The 22,004-nt window shown below is 44.1% G+C and overlaps 1 protein-coding gene across 1 annotated transcript in view; it reads right to left on the bottom strand.

Moving 5' to 3' along the window:
* The window catches only part of LOC147226127 (homer protein homolog 3-like), a 51,367-nt gene that overhangs the window by 15,853 nt on the left and 13,510 nt on the right, over positions 1–22,004 (bottom strand). Inside the window, exons 3-8 of the mRNA XM_086162395.1 lie at positions 19,952–20,108; positions 17,606–17,737; positions 15,909–16,016; positions 6,592–6,597; positions 5,808–5,947; positions 2,113–2,269 (exon numbers count right to left, since the gene is read on the bottom strand). Coding sequence (XP_086018521.1) covers positions 2,113–2,269; positions 5,808–5,947; positions 6,592–6,597; positions 15,909–16,016; positions 17,606–17,737; positions 19,952–20,108 — 700 coding nt within the window. The remainder of the gene's footprint in view (positions 1–2,112; positions 2,270–5,807; positions 5,948–6,591; positions 6,598–15,908; positions 16,017–17,605; positions 17,738–19,951; positions 20,109–22,004) is intronic.

The raw sequence follows: 22,004 nt of genomic DNA, 5'->3' as shown, positions 1-22,004 counted from the left end.
CTACCAATTAGCTATTTCAAATATTCAGTGTTTATCTACTTCCGAGAAGACCAGGGCTAGTGCGCGCGTCCTCGATGCAGAGTGCAGATATCTAAATATATAATGTAATGTCAGTGTAGTTTAGCGGCTTGTTCTTGAGAGATTTTCTACAGGGAAATCTCACAAGAACAAGCCGGGTTGTTTTCCGCTGGGCCTCAACTTGTCGGAGATAAATGGGATTTGTTTGCGATGAGGCGGGCGAAGGAATCCGGCTCAGAGCTACGCAAGGAGGTAAAAACAGCAATACTTAAAAAAAAAAAAATGTCAATTTAGTGTTTCTTGTCCTTAATTCCACCCGGGCAACGGGAGGTAAGTGGAGGACAAAGACAAAAAGGTTATTTTTTTGGACAAACATTGCAATGGAGGAAAGAAAGAAAGAAAGAAAGAAAGCATACGAGTCCATCCCAAGAAGTTCCTTGGTCTCGGTCGCGTTAGTAAGACTTCCTGTCTTAATTCAAACTTTGAAAACACATCCTGCTGTTCCCAAAGTGTTTGCACCTGGTGTCACTTTCCACAATTACTCCAGGTTTATCCCTCTCAAAGCAATAAATGCAAAAATAAAAATAATACCTTTTGATTGGTGAGCTTAGTAAGCCAGGGTCCTAAGCTCCACAAGATGTAATAACTGAATTTGTTTTTCTTTTTTACAAGCATAAGTGTGTGTGTGTGTGTGAATGTTTTTTGTTAAATACATGAATTATAAATAAATGTAAAAAAAAAAAAAAATCCCTTTGAGATTATGAAGCTCTTTTTCAAGGGAGTCACGGCTCATGGCCAAGGTTAGGCAGCGAGAAATACAAAACACATTTGTAAAAAAGATACGGTTAAAACACACGCACACACGTAAAATGAAATAGGAAAAAATGTATATTTTCATAAGAGGATTGAGAGAAACAAATGCAAAGTGAGGAATCTGAATCCGGTTAGGGTAGTCTCAGATTAGGCAGTAATCTGAGTACCGTCCCGTGCACTCGCAGTGCTGTGTTGATACTTTACCATTAGCGATGAAGCTCGGGGAAGCGGGAAAACGGCGTCAACAGATCTTAGCCGTCAGAAACACGACTTTCAAAAGCAAAATCCCGTAAAAGCTTCTTCGCAAGATTCTTTTTCTGCATTGAAAATAGTTTCGGGGGAAGAAATGCGTGCGGAGATCACGGCGTCGTCCGCATAAAGACGTAGAAAAGCAATAGCGGTTTTCTGCTCTCCTTTGAAAGTCGGTGCGACTCGACAATGTGAAAAACAACATCGAAAAAGGCAGAACAACAATACAATTGCCAAGAGTCCCGACTATCTCATTACTGTGGATAAAAAAAGAGCAGCCAACCGCTGCCATTCACTATCCAAACTCCAAAATAAGAATATGTGCATCGGGATGCAGAGGACATTACAGATGTAGCAAGCATTTTTAAATTTGGTCAAGGAAACCAAAAGTTTAATCCAATTTGTAAGAAACAAAAGCACTTCCAGAGGCACAGGCAAACTTTGATTGCTAAACATATCGGGAGCAGGTTGGAACGGGTGGAGGAAAGTGTCAGGGGTACCAAGAGATAGAAGAACATCAGCCAGAAGGAAAGGAAAGCTGGCGGAGATGCTGGTGAGATGATCTACAAACAGTGATAATAACCAGAAGATGGGAGGTGGCAGAGATGAAGATGCTGAGGTTCTCTTTGGGAGCGACCAGGATGGAGAGGATCAGGAATGAGTCCATCAGTTAGATGTTTTGGAGAGAAGGTCAGACTGAGATGGTTGGGTCATGGACAGAGGAGGGATGGTGAAATTGGAGGTCTAGAGGAAGACCAAGGAGGTGAGAGAGGATATGAAGGTAGTTGTTGTGAGAGAGGAGGATCCAGAGAATGGAGTTAGATGGAGAAGGTGGACCTCTTACTTCTTCTCCCAAAGGAGAAGAAGAAAGCAATTTTCAACTCTTACGGTTGTGGCTTGATGGAGATTTCAATGCAGACGACATGTTCTTCACATCCCTCGCCATCACCGGTCAAATTAAGGCAGGATAAAGTCTCAAAAGCGCCGCCATCCGTCACCGAGCGTCGCCGCCTTTCCTTTGCGGAGGATTACCTGGTCTCGGAGATGATCGGTCTCCTCCTGGTATTCGGCCAGCTGCCTCTTCCACTGCTCCACGCTGCTGTTGGCTTCCTGGAGCGCCGCCACCAGCTTGGCGTTGCTGTCCTGCAGGGTGAAGAGCTCGGCCTCCAGGTTGATCTCGCACATGGACCTGAGGGCGTCACGAAGCGGACTTTCAGATGACCTCGCGGACCTCGCTGCCTCGCGCATCCGCGAGCGCTCATTTTTAAATCCATAGCTGGATTTCTAACCCTCTGGTGGGTGGAGGTGCACCACTTATTTGCCTTTGGCGCAGGTCAGATCCCCGGGAGATGCGTCTTGTTGTTCTGCAGCTAAACGTTCCACCAGGTTGCTTCTCAGGCAGACGGCTTTAAAAACACCCTTCGGTGAAATCGACCGCTTGAGAGAAACAATGAAGTTGCACGGCTGACGACACAATAATGGAAGGAAACCACTCTACGCATATAAACATGACTGTTTTAACGCGGTATTATGTTACTTTCGTTTTTTCGGACCGTAAGCCGCTGCTTTTTTTCTTGGATTTTTGTTTTGTGCTCGCGAGCTTCACGCCGGCGATTATTTAGCCTCGTCACATCGGAGCCACGAAATGACGGTGAAATTCTGAGGCCGTTCAGTTCGATTCAATCCTTGTGTTATTTATCTTTTTCATTGGTTTCATCAGCCGTGTTTATTTAGATGTTATAAGATCACAAATCAGAAAAAACCTTTATTTGTCCCCAAAGGGGGAATTGGGGGGGCAGCGGCATCAAATTGTGAACAAGGGATTTTTTTTTTCCTTTATTAAATACAAATAAAAATAAATTACTGTCTAGAATTACGAGGTGAGAATTGTAACTCAGCTGCACTCAATAAATACAATAGATATATCATGAGCCGTCATAATTGATTGTCATAACCTTCAAATTTGAAATTACATTTTAAAAATAAATGAACTAAAGTAAAATACATTTGAATTAAATACTCGGTCATTATTATGAAAAGCTGCATCAGAGGGTTCCTGTTGTTGAGCAAGACAACGAAGCCCTAACTTTGCGAGCTGAAGAACAAGCCTTAAATACACGATACATAAATATCATATGTTGAACTGCAGGGTAAAATCAGCGTCTGAAAGGCGCGTCCATCAAAACGCAAGACTTCCAGAAGCTCCACCCAGAAGCTCCTACCGTTTGACAGCTTATACCAGGATCTTGACACATCTCCTCAGCTTCTTTTGCATTCGCATTGCACTTCAGGCGCTCAATAACTGACGCGCCAGAATTAAAAGACCTCGCAGATCACGCTGGAGAAGCAGCTTCTTGTGCTGCTAAAAGGTCAGGATTCACCCGGGAAACCGCAGAGATTCAACCCATGACAACCGAAGCGATACCGCGGCAACCATAAATGTACGCGCCATAGCAACAGCGGAGCAGACACGGGCCGGCGAGCATTATATAATAAAATCATTGGCATAAAAAGCAGCAACACTGCTGAGGACGAGTGTTTTTCCGCTCTCTGATCCCAGATGGAAGCTTGAACCGGCTCTTAATGGTGACGATGAAAAACGATAATTACGAGCTGCGACGCGTGTCGGATTTAAACACACACACACCTGAATATTTCCACTCGCGCCACTGTATCCTGTTACTTTTTTTTTTCTTTTTTGGCTTTTTTTATCCTCACTTTATTGGACTGAATGGCCTTTAAGGCTTCAAAACTCAAAATATTTTGGTCTGGAAACGAAACGCTGCTCTTACAAGCTGAACGCTTTTCTCGATCATCCGAAATTGGTGACGTGGAGCTTTTTTAAACGGGCGCTACGACACAAAAAGCACCCGCTTCACTTTTGAACGGGGCTCTGAAGGAGATCCGGTATTTCATCCGGCGAGAGTTCGAGTTCTACTTTTCGCTTCCCGCTTTCAGTTCTTCAACGACGTGGCGCTTCGGTCCAAAATTGTTCCGGTTTCAGGATCGAACGCTGGCGTTGAGAGGCCGCAAATAGCCGAGGACGGCTTTCGGCTGATTTGCATTCGACTGTTATTACACAAAGGGCCGATTTAATAGCGGCTAATGGATTTTCCATAAATACCTGCTTCCTGTTAATGCTAATCAGTTTTTTGACGTCTGTTCGCACTGTTTGACTGGAAAACCCGCGACTTTTCCATCAAGCTGGTTTTATACCGTTTCTCCTTTCCGATATCTAACGGACGACAAGCCGCTACTTGATTTCCCCGCGCTTTGAACGGCTAATCGATTTAGCGGGAAGTGCAAAAACAAGACGGACGCAAGAGCTGGATGCAAAGAAGAAGATGACGCTAGTTTTTGGCGTACTCAACGCAAAATACAGCAACTAAGTTGCAGCCGCTTGATATCGGAGTGAATCGTGCACTTAAAGCGCCGCTGGCTTGGATGAACCAGCGGTGATAAAATCATTCACAAAAACTGTCGGCGTGAGAAGAGCATCCTTTTTCTGAGGTCTGCCAATGAAAGTCACAGAGACTGAAAAGTTGTGCGACAGATTTTCGGAGGTTCTTCTTCAACTCCGACACCGAAGAAGACGTCAGTGGTTTCAGTGCACAGGAGGACCAAGACTTGAGCCGTCAATGATTTTTGTTTTGTAAATCAGCCGTTTTATTGCCGTGTTCCAGCCACCGTTTGGAAACAAATCATTTAAGTCAGGGGTGCCAAACTCATTTAGGTCACTTGGTGTCAAGGGGACCAGGAAAATCATAGCGTAATTACCTAGAAGGAACACAAACTCCAAATTCTTCCTTTGTTTTGGGACAAGTAACTCATAAATATCTATGGAATGAACTGTTCCTTGAAAAAATAAATGACAAACAACCAGAGATCCTTTAGAAAAGTAAGTGCAGTTTCAAAAAACACTACACCTCAGTTCTTTCTTATCAGTTTTTTGTGCATTTTGTTGTATTTTGTCTCATAGTTGCACCCAAACTTGCTGCATCCACACCAACCTGTATGCTCGGTGTGGATGCAGGTTATTAACCTCAACCAACAAATAAGAAGAGGCTCATTTTTCTTGGCAAACCCGACACTCCATGGCCACTTTTCTCTTCTTTGACAACGTCATCTTGCAGATTCATTTCTAAGAATAAGACAAAATGCGATTTACAGACCCGGAAGCTGCATTGCCGCCATCTGCTGTGAGTTGTGAGTCACACGGTGTTGTGCCGTGTTGCTAACACTGAGCACGACAGTGCAGCCCTAGCAGACATTAGAGGAACTGCATTTTTATTTGAAAAGAGCAGTTCATGATTTTTTTTCAAATTGTAGAATTATTCCACGGGCCGGATTGGACTCCCCGGCGGGCCGTTGCCGGCCCGCAGGCCGTACGTTTGACACCCCTGAATTGAGGTATGTTTATAAACATTTACAAAATCTTTCTGTGTAAATTTCTAATTTCACAGCGTGGATATCCGTGGCTTGTAATCTCCTGCGGCTAATATATGCAAAATATTTTTTCTTTTGAAATTTAGTGGGTGCAACTTATATCCCAGTGCGCTTTGGAGTCCGGAAAATACAGAAATTCTATTTAAATGTCTTGCAGGTATATATTGTCATGTACTAGGGGACCAAAATAAACTGACTAAACTACTTGTGAATGAAAAGTATCTCTATTATTGATAAGCGTCATCTCTTTTTGTGGATAATTCAAAACTGTCGGTCATTACCCTTCGGACAGCATCTTCTTGACTTTCTCCTTCTCTGCTGTCAACTCCACGTCGGCGCTCTTACTGCGGAACAGCTTCTCCTCCCCAGGACCGTTGACGGTCAGAAGAGGCGGCGAGTGACGCTCCTCCGACAACTCCTGCTTGAAGGAAAGGAGGAGAAGTCGGGTACTTTATTGATCCCCGTGGGAAATTGACTTGTCGTGGTAGTTGACTACATTCACAAGTTGCATGGTGACAGACGACGAGAAGATCATCAGCGGAGGCCGTACAAACACGGAGATGGAATTCAATTTTAGAATCTGCACCTTTGTGCAACTTACGCTATATGGCCAAAAGTATTGGCTCACCTGCTTTGACTCACATATGAACTTAAGCGACATCTCATTCCTGATCCATAGGGTTCAATATGACGTGAGTCCACCCTTTGCGGCTGGAGCAGCTTCAGCTCTTCTGGGAAGGCTGTCCACGAGGTTCAGGAGTGTGTTGATGGCAGTTTTTGATCGTCCAGAGGTCACAGGCTGATGTTGGACCAGAAGGCCTGGCTCTCAGTGTCTGCTCTCATTCATCCCAAAGGTGTTCTGTGGAGTTTGGGTCAGGACTCAGTCAGGTTCATCCACAGCAGACTCTGTCCTCCATGTCTTCATAGAGCTTGCTTTGTGCACTGGTGCACGGTCGTGTTGGAAAAGGAAAGGTCCAGCTCCAAACTCTTCCCACAAAGTTGGGAGCATGGAATGGTCTAAAATGTCTCAGTCTGCTGAAGCTTTCAGAGTTCCTTCCAACTCACTGGAACCTGAAAAACACCATAATCCCCCTCCACCGAGCTTCCCACCTGGCACACTGCATTCAGACAAGTAGCGTTCTCCTGCCGACCGCCGAACCCAGACTGGTCTATCAGATCGCCAGATGGAGAAGTGCGATTCTTCCCTCCAGAGAAGGCGTCTCCACCGCTCTAGAGTCCGGTGTCGGCGTGCTTTACACGCCGCATCCCACGCTTTGCGTTGCACTCGGTGATGTGTGGCTCGGTTACGGCCGCTCGGCCGTGGAAACCCGTTCTACGAAGCTCTCTGCGCACTCTTCTTCAGCTCATCTGAAGGCCACGTGAAGTTTGGAGGTCTGTAGACATTGACTCTGCAGAAAGTCGGCACTGTGCGCCTCAGCGTCCCCCGAGTTTACGTGTCCTACCACTTGCAGGCCGAGTTGCTGGCGTTCCCAAACGCTTCCATTTTCTTCCAATCCAGCCGACAGTCGACCGTGGGATATTTGGAGCGACTGGATTTGTCCCACATCCTATCACAGTTCCAGGCTGGAATCCACCGAGCTCCTGAGAGCCACCCGTTCTTTCAAATGTTTGTAAACACAGTCTGCATGCCGAGGTGCTTGGTTTTCTCCTGTGGTGGCCGTGGAAGTGACTGGAACACCTGATTCTGGTTATTTGGATGGGTGAGCCGATACTTTTAGCCCGATAGCGTATGACGTCAGCGCCAATGAAGGCTTGTAACTCTTTATCGGACGGATCAGCACGTACACGCAGACGTCACACAAGTGCCATTAGTTTCATTTCGCTAATGGCTAAAATTCGCTTTCATTTGCCAAGGACCCTTTGGAGACCTTGCACGGTAACCTAACAGAATAGTGCGAGAAGATCTACTCATTTTCCCTCGATTGGGGCAAAAAAGCACTTGATTGGGTCACAACAACCCGCCGACGGCTGGAACGCAGCCTGGAAAAGTGGCGTGCAGCTCGCTCGCCTTGAAAAACCTCCCTCTCCGCAGCAGAGACGCCGGCGCTGGCCTCTCCTCATGGAGTTTTCCCTGTGAGGCTGTGGGCTAACAACTATTCAAAGCATGCAGATGAATACGCTTGGACACATTTTTGCCCCTCAACCCCCCCCATCGTCGCTTTATTTCTATTTCTGTCTCTGTGGCAACCTAAACCTGTCAACAACTGCCTCACTGAAGCATTACAACCATGCACTTACTGTAGGAATCCCTTGTATTATTAATTTGTCCGGGCCTGAGCACACACCCCCTGAGGTTGGTGGATTATTATCTACAGCCGTGGAACCCCCACCCCCCTCCCTCCCGTGGAGTGGGTGTGTGGAAATGTAAAGCCTAGTCGGCTGGCGTGGACGAGCGCGGCGTCCGGAGGAAAGATCCCGAGAGCCTCGGAAATCAAAGCAGAGACGGCTCCTGTTCGGCCGCCGTGCCGGCGGATCAGCCCTTCGCACCCCTGAATTATTCATACGCCGGATCATGTTTAAGTCATAAACGGGATAACAAATTTCCAGCCACTATCCCGTACGTTGTTGGCTCGGAGGCTGAGCGGAACGAGGAGGGGACGCCGCCACGCTCGGCCCGCGGGAGGTTAGCCAATTAGCTCGCGCAAAGGAACGAGAATTTTGAAGGACGCCAGAGAGGTTATCACTCGGGTCAAAAATAAAGGGAACAATAAAATAACACTTCCTAGGTTATAATGAATGAAATATTCTGATGAAATACTTCGTTGTTTACATAGTTGAATGTGCTGATGACAAAATCACACCAAAATGATGAATGGAAATGAAATATATGAACCCGTGGAGGTGTGGACGTCAAATGAAAGTGTAAAAACACACTCCAGGTTGATCCAACTCGGAAGTAACGTCTTTAAAACGAGTCCAAATCGATCCGTGTTGGACAATTTAATTTCACACAAGTGTGATTGTGTTGTTTAAATGTTCCCTTTAGTTTTTTCTAGCAGTATGCATAAATTATACCAACTGGACTTTACATAGACTTTGATATATTCTTTTTAACACCAAAGGCATCTTTTTCCACAAAAACACTAGCCCTGTGTGTATATGTGTGTGCGTGTGTGTGTGTGTGTGTGCGTGCGCACGCCGCAGCTTCGCTCGCTCTGAAGTAAGATTTGATCAGACTCTGGATTAATTATTGAGCGCGACGGTCCGTGCAAAACGCAAAGACACGTGGCAAAGAGCGGCAAAGTTGGAAAAAGAAGAAACCATAAAAAAAAAAAAAAAGGAAGGAAAACGGTAAGCTTCTAGTGTGTGTGTGTGTGTGTGTGTGTGTGTGTGTGTATACACACCTGGGACAGCTGAGAGCAATAAAAGTCCCACGAAGCAGCAGGGAATGCATAAGAAAGAAAAGGGAGAAAAATAAGTTATTCTTTTTTTTTTTTTTTTTTGCATGTTTTTCATGCAAAACAGGAAGTTAACCGGCACTAAGGTCACGACTGCCAGCGAACACGCAGAGAAAGAAGTCTCGCGCTCGCCGTCGCTGTTTGAACGACAGCTAATCCAGGAGAGTGCAGCTCTGAGGCGACGGCGGCCAGAATCTACCTGCAGGACATTTGTCATCAAAAACAATCACAAGTGTTCTGACATTCAGTTTGGAAGACACACAATGAAACCTCAGACTTAGCATGCGTGTGTGTGTGTGTGTGTGTGTGTGTGTTCTCTCGAGACCTCGTGCTTTGCAATCAGTGGGATTTCACACACTGTTAATATCAAACATCTTCCCTGTGAACTTCCATCATGGCGTCTCTCCTTCTCCGCGCACCGTCGTCACTGTTTACTTATTTATCCGTCCGTCCGTCCGTCCGTCGAGCTTTTCAAAGCTCCTGTTTCTACATCCTGGAGTTTCATGGAAACTGCAGACCCGCTTCACTTATTCATGTGTTCATGCCTCCAGGGTGCGCGCCTTCGCCAACCTGTGCTTTCTGCTTTAAGGTGGTTGTAATGCAAACACAAATTTAAATATTGATGTCCGGGTCAGGTCTCCTTCCCGCGCTGACCGGATTCTGCGTGTGACGCCTGGAGGACGGAGAGGGTGTCGATTCTACACCGTTATTGCCTTTTTCCTTCCCTGCACATTGTCCTGCACGTCCAGTAACTTTCCGCTAGATTTGATTGAAAAGTCTTTCCTGAAATAAAGCGGCTGTGGTTTCCAAACCTGGCCGTCATGCAGAGATAAAACCATTCACCCTCTCATTCATACAGGACTGTCTCAGAAAATTTGAATATTGTGATAAAGTTCTTTATCTTCTGTAATGCAATTACAAAAACAAAAATGTCATACATTCTGGATTCATTACAAATCAACTGAAATATTGCAAGCCTTTTATTATTTTGATATTGCTGATTGTGGCTTACAGCTTAAGAAAACTCAAAAATCCTATCTCAAAATATTAGAATATCATGAAAAAGTTTTTTTTTTGTAATTGCATTACAGAAGATAAAGAACTTTATCACAATATTCTACTTTTCTGAGACAGTCCTGTATATCACACAGATACATGCAACCATTCATCCTCTCATTCATATAATTATATATAAACATTCACTCTATCATTCACATCATTCATATATTACAGTGATCCCTCGCTATAACACGGTTTACTTTTCACGGTTTCGCTACTTCACGGATTTGCGTCGTGCATTGTGTTCTGCATTCTGATTGGCTAAAAAGTCACTCCGCTTCTTCTCTACCTGTGCGTCAATAACGTTGCGGTTTAACATGTACACGTACGTAAAACAGCTTGACAAATTTACATGACGTACGTGCAAATTCTCTTGCGATTTCCAGTTTCTCTAAAACCCATCATGTTGACAAAACCCTCTGGAGCGACAAATGGGCCCAAAAGGCAGCGGAAGATGCTATCTATGGCAGATAAAGTGAAACTTCTGGACATGCTAAGGGAAGCTAAAAGCTATGCGGCTGTAGGTCGGCATTACGGGATTAATGAATCTTCCGTTCGTTCCATAAAGAAGGAGGGAAAAAACATAAGGACGACAGCAGCGATGTATAATAGAGTATTATATTGTATGATAATTGTAAAAAAAAAATAAAGGTTTCGACTTCACGGATTTCGCCTATCACGGGTTCTTGTTGGAACGTAACCCCTGTGAAAAACAAGGGTTTACTGTATTTTCCTACACACTCATTCACACACACGGACAGTTCCAGGCCTCCGGTGAGCCCGCTTGTATTTAAGATATGATCAACTTAATTGATCCTCATAGGGGAAATCCCTTTGTCACAGCAGCATAACGGTTATAATGTCAAAAAAAAAGGAAATAAATATGAAATTTAATATAAAAGGCAGAAGACAGACAAGAGCAAGGCAAAAAAAAAACAAAAAAAAAAAAACGACGAATTAATAGACAGCAGACGCCAACAACAACATGGGCGACATCGAGGAACAGCGAGGGTGAAAAACGCACAACTAGAAGTAAAGGAGAATCTAAATCCAGAGCTCTGAGGGAGGAAAGCGGAGAAGGTCTTGCGGAGAACATGGAGACTCCACACAGAAAGGCTGCGCTAGCCGCTAGCCTGCTAATCGGTTCGTGAGTTTCTACAATCCACGTTGACTTCTGCTCCCTTCCTGAGGAGCACTTTCACATTTGTGGGACGTAAACCTCTCACCACCGGTTTGTCATCTCTCAGTGGTTCTACGCTGCTCATTTTTATTGTTCTGCTTATCATTTTTCCAGCTTATCTCTCTGAGCCGCCACATCTCTTCCTCCATCTTCCCTCTGAGAACCTCAGATAAGCCCGAAAGCTGCAGCTTACCGCCTGCAGATGCCGTGACGCCATCTGAATATGGCAGCCGGGCTATGAGGTCTGCAAAGCTGAGCGCGTACAAACACTTCTGCAAGAGTTCTGACGGCGACCGACCGGTCGAACACGATAAAAAGGTCGATGATAGAACAGCCGGGTTTCCTCTACGACCGTCCAATCGCTTAGTTCGGCGGTCGGCGACCTGCTGCTCTTCCATCTTTACACTACGGCTCCGAGCGGCTTGGGAAGATAAATTCTAAATATTTAATTGAAGGGTATTTCATTTGTGTTAATTCCTTTTTTTTTTTTTTACTTTTAGTTCTAAGTTGGAAGATTATTGTGATCTTGAAATGTTAAATATTTATTATTTTTCGCCGCTCAAAATAACGTCACACTCGCGGAAGCCGGTAAAGTCCCGATTTGCAGATGCTGTGCGCAGAAGTTCAGGAGCACAAGTCCCAGAAACCAGGTAAAATAAATATTTATTAAGATATTTTGCAAATATTTATTATTTATTGTTTAATGACACGGTGATTTTTTTCCGATTTATTTTTAAAATTCAGGTCAAGGCTCCGCTACACGCTCTGAAAGCCCAAAGCTCAAAATGAGTTCATCACATAAATAAAATTTAATTTTCTCCGTAATACTTTGTGGACTTCAGAAGCGACACACGACACACTTGTTTATACAAAGTGTAAAGGTAATAAAAAGCGATATATACAGTGGTACCTTTATTTTAGACGTCAAAAAGTAATCGCGGCTCCCGGTGTTTTCTTTTCCGAGGAAACCGGGTCCAAATGGCTCTTTGGGTGTTAAAGGTTGCCGACCCCTGGTTTAGTCGTTGGCTGCCGCACACACTTTGTTTGACAACATGTCGAAAAGCGAGCGTCGGCGTTTTACAACCATCCCGACGTTCTGACTGATTGCAGGCGACAGTTATGTTCCAAGGGGTTCGACATTAAGCGAAACACTGTTTCTATCGTACCGTATTTGCATACATATCGGCCATTTGCTGTGTTTTTTAACCTTTTCTTTTTCTTTGAACGTTTATATTTGCATGAATATAGGCCAATTAGATGGGACTCCGCTGCCAGTGCGTTACGCGAGTATTTTAATATTATCGTAAAGCGCGTCGTAACTCTGAGTCGTGGTTAAGTGAGGAGCGCCTGGATATAATTCATTTTAAAAACGAGGAGAGTTTGCAGATGAGCAAGTTTGCCGCTAACGATTGATCTCTAAGCACTGATATTGGGAAAAGAAATCAGCTGATGGACGGATCCGGCGTGAGATGAACAAATTCCCTCTCGAGCTACGCCAACTTTGTTTTTTTTCCTCCTAAACGGACGTCAACATTTGCGGATTGAGCGGAGAAACTCGAAGGGAGTCGATTTTAACATTTATAAGCTAACACACACCCCTGGCTTTTTGGGGGCTTCATGAGACCATGGCAGGAAGTCAGGGACACCCTCGGTGTCCAGAAGGCCAAAGGCTCCTCCACAACAGCTCAGGGCTGCCAAAAATCGCTGCCTCCTATGAGTTGAATCGAAAAGATAAGTCGGAAATCGCGGATAGCGGTGGACTGACGGCGAGCTATTGTACCTTCAGCTAAGATGAGATCCTCTTACATTATAGATGATTCATCTGCCCTCCTTCCATTTCCACCCTTGCCTTTTCCATTCCCGAGTCCCTCATCCTTCTTTCTGTCCCTTAACGCACCTTCATCTCCAGCGTCTCTTTTTAACCCTCCATCTCCATTTGTCATGCATGAAATCTTTTTTTACGGCGGAAACCCATGGGGAAATAACGGCGCAACCGGGCGGAGCATCGTCCAACGCCTCTTCAACCGGATGAAGACAAGGAGTTCATCTGGATTGAACTGGTCTAAGACGTGTTGACCTTCAGGCTACAGGGACTATCAGGTTCCTTCAAGTAGAGAACTATTCACTCGCTCATTTGGAGTTTCTTCTTCTTCTTCTTCTTCTTCTTCTTCTTCTAGACCTCCAATTCCAGCATCCATCTACCAATGTATTCACTGTCCACGACCCAACCGTCTCAGTCTGGCTTCTCTGACCTTCTCTCCAAAACACGCCGTCCCTTCTAATGGACTCATTCCTGATCCTCTCCATCCTGGTCAGTCCCAAAGAGAACCTCAGCATCTTCATCTCTGCCACCTCATTGTCACTTTTTCTAGAGCATTCAGCAGCGCCGGTGTTGGTCCACCCCCGACATTTTTCTCCACCCACTCCACCCTGCTTGGACCATATTCGGGGCAATCTTCCCAGTTTTTGTGGGAGGAAACCAGAGAACATGCAAACTCCACCCAAAAAGGTTCCCTTGAGGGAAAGGAACCAGGGTCCTTCTTGCTGTGAGGCTGAAGCTCTCACCACGGCGCCACCGTGACGCCCGATAGCGTAGTCATAAATAAAATTTCCATTGGTTTTAGAGAAGCATACATAGACCACTGGGCAATCTGAAAGGACCTCGAGTCTACATCCCATTCACACATGCACTGGCTTGTAAGGTGCTAACTGGGCCACCGGGAACAGCTTGAGGTTCAGCGTCGTTCCCGAGGACGAGGAACCCGGGATCCAACGGCTAACTCGCAGACTGAAGCGTAGGGTTGGGGAGGTCGTCTTGGAACAAGACATGATGGTTCGATTCCCGTGATTATATAGAGGTTTGGAAAAAAAATCCAAACACAAAAGTGCTCCGGGTGCACCGGAGATCCAGGAAGACACTGGAAGCATCTGAGGAAGAGCCTGTGTTTGCTCCGAATGTAAAGCAACAGTACGTTTTTTTGTACTGTATGTAAAAGATCTTCATTTTTGGAGCGCTTCTAGTTTGCAGATTTTTTTCAATGTACACGTTTCTTTTTCCTTTTTCAAGCTCGATTTCACGTTCCTCCTGACCTCTTGTTGTGCTGTTGAGCAAAACGCTGAATCCAGAAGTAACTGCTCCGCTGACGCTGCCACATCTGATTTAAGTCCAAGCTTCCCGTCGATGGTCAACCACATTTTTTGATATTTTTTTAATTTCCAGACTAGTGAGCGCACCGGAATATAAACCGCACCCACTAAAAATAAAGGGTTTTAATCCTGTTGGTCTCGGCCCACTCGCATCCTGTCTATTTTGTTTATTTATTTTATTCTTGTCATTGCTATTGTCACTATTTATGTTTTTTTGTTCTCCCCATTCTGTTGTCCATTCTTATTTCTTGTTGTTGTTGTTGTTGTTGTTGTTCTCTCTACTGTCTATTTATTTGTGGATGTGGATTTTCTCATTTTCTCTCTATTTATATTTATATTCATATTTATTGACACTATAACTGCTGTGACAAAACAATTCCCCCTATGGAGATCAGTAAAGTTTACGTTATTCAATAAATCTATGTTTACATATATAGGCAACATTTGTCTCTGAGCCGCAGAGTGGATGTTGTAACATGAAATTTTTACACAAACATTTTTTTTTTTTAACTTTTAATTAAATACATACCAGTAGCATCCACAGTTTGTACTGGAAAAGCTCCCCCCCCGATCAGCGGCTGTTAGACGGCCGATGAATAAGATACATGAACTTATTGATCCCCGTAGGGGAAATTCCTTTGTCGCAGCGGCGTAAAAGTTACGTCAAAAAATTAAAAAAAGGAAAACTTAATATGAATATAGAGAGACAGAAGATAGCCAGACATCCAGGAATAAATAGACAGCAGCAACAACAACAATATCAGGGATAATAATGGACAACATAATGGAACAGTAAAGGTGAAAAATAAACAACCACAACTAAACAATAATATAAATTGAGTGACAATAACAATGAATAAAGTAAACAAACAAAAATAGGCAGGTATCTTACGTATCTTAAATCTGACACTGCTTACACTGTTTCATCCTTATTCCATTATCTTTATTATCTATATTTGTTTATTCCTGCTCATATCTTCCTTTTATTTATTTGATATCTTTCTGTATGGAGCATCTGAGACCACTCGGGATCAATAAGGTCTTTTTGATTCATTCATTCATTGATCCGTTATCCGCTGTTTTTTTTCTAAACCCCCGTGCCTGAACACGTGTAATGACAATAAAGTTGAATCTAATCTAATCCGATCAAAGCGGCTGCTTTCTGCTCCATAATGGGTTAAAATGCATTCAAGGATTTTATTGTTATGACACTGAGTGCAACGACATTTAAACGCTAGCAGCTCTCAGGTTCAGTGGAATCAAAAATAACCTTAAAAAGCAGGACACAACACAACAATACAATGATATCAGCATCGCTGGGTTGGAGGTAGGAGAACAAAAACATTTTTTTTTTAAATATATTTAAAAAAATTAATAAAAACTAAAAGAATAAATAGATAAATATGTAGAAAGAAAAAAAGGAAAAAAGTGAAAAATGCGGGAAAAAGGGTACTGGGAGAAAAATCATTTTTCAATTCATTTTTTTTTTTTTTTTGCTTTGATTGTGACATTAAAATGTTTCGTTCCTCTTTTAAAGTCGGAGTGTTAGTAAGATGAGTTTTAATGAAGTGCCTCACCTGCGGGGCTGCGATGTTGAGAGCCGGGTTGGCCAGTTCGTATCTCTCCTGGGATTTCTCTCTGGCCAGACGAGCCGCCTCCTTGACCTCCTTGAACTGCTCTGCAAACTGGAGGCAACAAACAGACGTCCGTCATTTCCAAAAAGTGAGCGTGACGGGAGGATTTGCGTGCCCTTGAGAAGCAGAGCCTCGGCTTAAAAACGCCCCTGATCACCGACAAATCGACCCGCGAAAAGTTTTGATCAAATTCCAACCTGCAGACAAGCCTCGGTGCACCAACGCGCGAACAAATGAACAAAATTGCGGTGTTTCTGCGTTGTGGCGTTGTAGCGTAGCAGCAGTCGTGCGTGCTACTCTACGTCGTATATATTGTTCGCTGTTTTTTTAAGCTAGCCCTCATTATGGCTCCCAAAAAAGCTAAAAGTGCTAGAGGTCATGATGTGAAGAAGTTAAAAATTACAGTCAGTTATAGTTTGGATGAATGAAAAACAGCTTTCTGGACATAGCGTTAGCATTAGCGTTAGCGAGGGTCTCATGCGAGAAGGCTTTTGCATGTTGATTTAGTGAAGGAAACGCTTTAGCGAAGTACAAGCGCTAGCAAGAAGAGAAAGAACACCAAAAACACAGTAATAATTAAGGTCATCTTTATTTCCTCTCTGTATATTTACCACAAATAAACCCGTGAAAAAAGTTTCAAAAGAGTGCAGTCAATATTTTGGGTGGGCTGGAGAACGGATCGATGGGATTTGCAGCGATTTCAAAGGGGAAAAACGAATGGGGTCGCAAACCGAGTTTTCGATGAAATTTTGATCGACGCGCAAACAAGCCTCGGTGCACCAACACACAAACAAACTCGCAGGGTTTCTAAGTTGTGGTGTTTTAGCGTAGCGGCAGTCATCGCACTGCTACATTCTGTTAGAGCGCTTTTTCCTGTAAGCTAGCCCTCATAATGCCTCCCAAAAAAGCTAACACTGCTAGTGATAGTGGTGTTAAGAAGTTAAGAATGACACTGGATCTGAAGAGGGAAATACTAGCTAAAGGTGAGAGACGTGTTCATGTTACAGATCTTTCCGAGCACTACGACATCTGTGGCACCCTGAAGGACAAAGACGTGCTAAAGATGGATGATGTTTCTAAAGGGGAGACGACGCTAACGAAGCAAAGCTCTCAACTCTTAGAAGAAGTAAAAAAGTTATTGTCAGTTTGGACGAATGAAAAACAGCTTGCTGAAGATAGCGTTAGCATTAGCATTAGCATTAGTGAGGGTCTCGTATACGAGAAAGGTTATCTTTAATGGGTTTTTTTTCTTTACAGATACGGATATCTTTACAGATGACTGGGTTTATCTTTACAGATAAACCCATAAAAAAAAAGTTTCAAAAAAGTACAGTCAATAATTTTGCAGGGCTGGATGGAAGGGATCGATGGGATTTGCACTGATTTCAAAGGGAAAAAAGTCAGAGAACAAATTTAATTTGTAGGCCGAGGTTCTACTGTGCTTGGCTTCACCACCTGCCTGTCTTACATCTGATTTTCAGCAGAATACGAAAACGGAGCAGATGGACGTCTCCTCAGTTTGCAGCTAACGTTAATGTAGATTTGTAATATTCCACTTCTCTCTCAACCCGTAGCCTCTGTTTCAGCGTCAACCACTTCTCCGACGTCTTGCAATGTTTTTGAGCAGCTCCGCCGTTTACCTGCTGCAGCTGCTGCTCCGTGGAGAAGCCCAGGCCGTAGACGGTGTTGGCCCGGCTGTCGGCCCACTGGCCGAACTTCTGGGAGGTTTTGGTGAAGGTCATGTTGGGGGTGATGGTGCTGTTGATGATGGCCTGCAAACAGCAGACAAAAAAAGGGACGATTCGTGAGAAGTCTTTGAAGGAGACCCGTCTGCATTTGCTTTTATCGTCTGGCGAAGCTCCTTTCCTTTCTTTACAAGATGGTTTTTTATCTCCTGCCTTAGAATGACCAAAAAATCCAAAGTCAGCATGCAAGGAGCTTTCTGGAAGGTCAGATGTTGCTGCAACCAACATCTTTCTCCTCTCGCTGTTGAGCGGACAAACACTCGAGATACCTAAACGGGTCGTCGGCTTCTTATTTCTCCGAAAGCAGGACATTCAGTCTTTCTCAATGCACAAAGACAAGCGTGTTTTTAATAACAATAATGAACACCAGACGTCTGAGGACTTCAAGGTCATGCAGAGGTTGTCCTTCAGCTGAGTGGACGCTGAGGACGGCGACGCTTTCGTTTCACCGCTTCAATGTTCCAACATACCGAACACTCAGCCGATACTCCATCTTCCGAGGGCATTTTCAATCTTCAGACTTATTTTAATGTTTATTCGGATTTATTTATTTCCTCCCCCGACCCGTTTTTTTTTTTCCCAACATAAATCCACGCCTGCAGCGTCTGCAGGGCTCGGCTCCACCGGTAAAAGAGACCTTCCAGAAACGGTTCAAGTTACGTCACGAGCCGCTTCCCAAATAGGTCATTTTCAAAGACACATTCATAATCGCACACACCAACAAAAAGAAGCATGAATAATTCATTTGAATTGTTTTTTTTTTTCTTTTGGTCGTACTTAAATCGGGAAATATGCTGATCTTCATATTATTTTCAAAAGGTCTAAAAACTCATTGTGCGGCAGCTCATTACGCGCTGGTGCGAGTGCGTTGGGCTGAGCTTTTCTTTCAGAGGTTTGTTTGGAAATTGTAAACGCAAACAATCTTTTATTATCTGTGTCCCGGCTGCGATTGGGCGAACGGCGTGGCCGATCCATCACAAGGCCGCTCATGGAGACGTCGTTTTCCAATAGAATTGCCGCGGTGTGGGCCGGGTCTAGGTTGGGACGGTTTGTTGTGTAAATGCAAGAGTTGATCGGCAGAAACTAGGTTTCTACGACGGATGAGCGGTGGAACGTAATCGAGTGAAGAGGTTGAAGTCCAGCTGTCGACAATCTCATTTGCAAGACGCGCAACCACTCACTGCGTCATTCATACATCGCACACAGACACACAACCAGAGGCGTGCGGTGGCTCACGGCTAATGACTTCCTTTGGATCAACATTTACAATTGTAAGAACTCAAAAGAGTTTCTTATTCCCCATCGTCTCATTTTTGTATAAAACTGAAAACAATTTGCGGTCTTTCCTTTATTTCTGTATGACGCCCGACAAGCACAAAAAGCTCTGTTATTTTGTTAAAACTCCTTGTTTTCTTTTATTTATCTTATTTATTTTCTCCTTTCTACATTGCTTTGAGAGGGACAGCAGTCACCAGCAAACTCACAAACGCCCCCTTCAGGTGAGGCACAGAATTGCCTGCCTCACCTCACGACTTTTATTTTGACTTTTATTTTCCGATCACCGCAAATAATTGTATCACAGCTTGTAGAAAGTCGTGGTGTCGATAATAATTTGATAAATCTTTTATAACCCGAGAAATAACCAGTTTGTGAAGGACCGCTGAGGCGCCTTGGCTTAAAAGATGTGTGATTTGGTCTTGGGAACATTTAAAACAAGACTGGAATCCACAGAAAATGAATTTATAAATCAGATCTGTGGAAAAATGTTAATATTTATCTTATGTTATCACTGTTTTCTTTTTTTCAGAATGAAAAAAAAAACGCACGTCACTGCACACGACCGACGCGAACACGAGGAGACGACGGAGACTCCACACAGAAAGGAATCCGAGCAGTAACGAAACCGTCACGACGGAACACAAAACAAACCCCGCAAGATGAAAACGGGCTCCGGCTTGTTGTGTTGAACGGCGTCGTGTTCGGCGGCTCCCTCGGGTGAACCGTCCGATAATGCGGATTTTGTTGCCAAAGCGTTTCTCTTATCTGCACCCAAAAAAAAAAAAACAAAACAAAACAAAAAGAAGTCTTGCCGACGTGCGCGAAGCTCCACGCTTTGTAGTTGTTGCTGAGGTGCTCACGGGAGACCCGTTTAGAGGCGGGACTCTCAGCTGATTCACCGCCGCCGTCGACGCGACCAAAACAAAAATCCCATTTCTAGCTGTGTGAAATCCAAGTTCTTACTTTAGTTCCTCCCACGCTGATGATGCGGTAGACGCTCCGGCCGGCGTCGTAGAAGAAGGACACGGTGACGGCGTGTTTGCTGGCCGGGAGCCAGTTGCGTTTGGTCGCCGGGTCGATCTGGAAGACATGAGCTCGGGCGCTGAAGATGGGCTGCTCCCTGCAAAACACCAAAACACACTCGGTCGTCATCCGGCGCTCCGGTTTCACCTGTAAGGATTCTTCGGCTGAACCTTCTTTCGCCCGTGTAGATGAACGCACTCTCGTTTATCGACGGGAAGCTAAAGGTCGCCCGCTTTGTCAACCGGCGCCGCTAACAATTCCGTCATCATTTTTAAATTCGTTTCATCCGTGCACACCAGGGAAAAGCGCCGTCTGACTTTTTCTACCTTTCCTGTGATATCGTGCTCCGACACCTGTCAAAAATCATCGCTTTATTCTTCATTTTCTAAACCCGCAACCTCCCCGCAGCCCAATTAGCCGCCGCGCCGTCTTCCGAGACGCTAGCGGGAAGCCCATTAGCGTGCGGCGCGCGGGGCCTCCGGATACTGCAAAGGCACTTGAGCGAAGTCATGCAACATTACACCGCTAATAGAGTCTGGATATTGTTAATCTCCGCAATGAGCCGTTCCCAATGCAAGTCAATTAGACGGTGACATTAATTAGGATAATAAGTGGCGGGAAGAGGCCCGGTTCTTTGTTTGGGTGAGAAAAACAGCGTTTATGTAGGTCAGCGGTGGCCGGCTAACACGCCGGCTCCTGCTGGATCCTGCCGGAGATGCTCTTCATTTGCATACCAACAATGGCCAGGATTGTTTGGAGGTAGAATATCAGAGCTACGACAGACAATGGAAGCGGACGGAGGCAGATGAAGGCGTCGCTGAGTTCCGGTAATGAATCGGATCCGACGCGAGGATCCGATGATTAATGTTTCTAGATAGAAACAAAAACACACCGTGAGAATTTACTCTATATGGATGCGGAGGAGGAGCGTTTATGTGACTACGTTGATAAACAATTCGAATTTAATTCACAGTCGTCTGTCGTTTATCGTGTTCCAGAACCGGACGCGATAAACAAAAAATCTGCAAAGTGGCAGCCGTCCTTGTATTATTTACGTATATTCTAAAGCGGCGGTCCGCAAACCCCGGGTCATTTGGTATCGGCCCGCAAAGGCTTTTATCGTTGGACTTTAAGGATCTTATTTGGAAAACCGACTGTTTCCACTCCCACTGACTCTGCATGATGGTGACCTGATATTAGAGTGCAAAATAACTGCAGGATTCAAGGAACCGCTATCAGTTTGTTTGTCCGCGACCCCCCGCCCAACGCAAAACTGAAGCCGTCCCGGCCCGCAAAGAAAATCTTTCTTGGTACAAATTGGAGTTTTTTTCATTCCACCTTCCGGATCTTTTTTTGAACAACGACTGTTTCCGCCTTCGCCTTCCTGTCGCTCGTAATATTGTTATCACCTGATATAAAGTGTAATTTTTGTATTCAGATGAAATACGGTGATCTGATAAAAGTTTTTATTATTTGAACCCTTTCGCCTCAAACTAGCGAAACATTTTCACACGTAAAAATTCACACATTAAAATAATTGAACTAATAAATATATGAAAATATCTTAATACCGCAAAAACATGTGGTATTTGAAATTCATAAAATATAAAATTGTGATTTATTTTGAATTTAGATCATTTTAAAATTGAGATGCAAACATAATAGGATTGATCCCTTCTACTACGTGGCTACTTTTTTGAGGCGGATTAAATAAAACTAAAATCATAAAAACCAGATTTCTAATCCACACGACAAATTTTATAAATTACAGATTTTTCGAGACACCGCAGGTTTTTGCAATTTAATATCACTGATTAAAAATTTGCACTCCAGAAAAATAAACAAAATGATACGGCAAGCAACCGCTGATTCATCCACCCAGATATTCTAATAAATATAAATGATTCAATAAATAAATAATAATAATAATAATAATAATAAATCGTTCCTCACAAGGAGTTGGAGATGTAATATTTGTACAACTTTATAAAAA

This window comes from Fistularia commersonii, chromosome 16 (genome assembly GCF_037954325.1).
Source record: "Fistularia commersonii isolate RoL2024-O1a breed Wild chromosome 16, RoL_Fcom_v1.0, whole genome shotgun sequence".
In the NCBI taxonomy this organism is placed as follows: Eukaryota; Metazoa; Chordata; class Actinopteri; order Syngnathiformes; family Fistulariidae; genus Fistularia; species Fistularia commersonii.
Note: the sequence above shows the minus strand (reverse complement) of the source record. Positions and strands in the feature narration are given on the sequence as shown.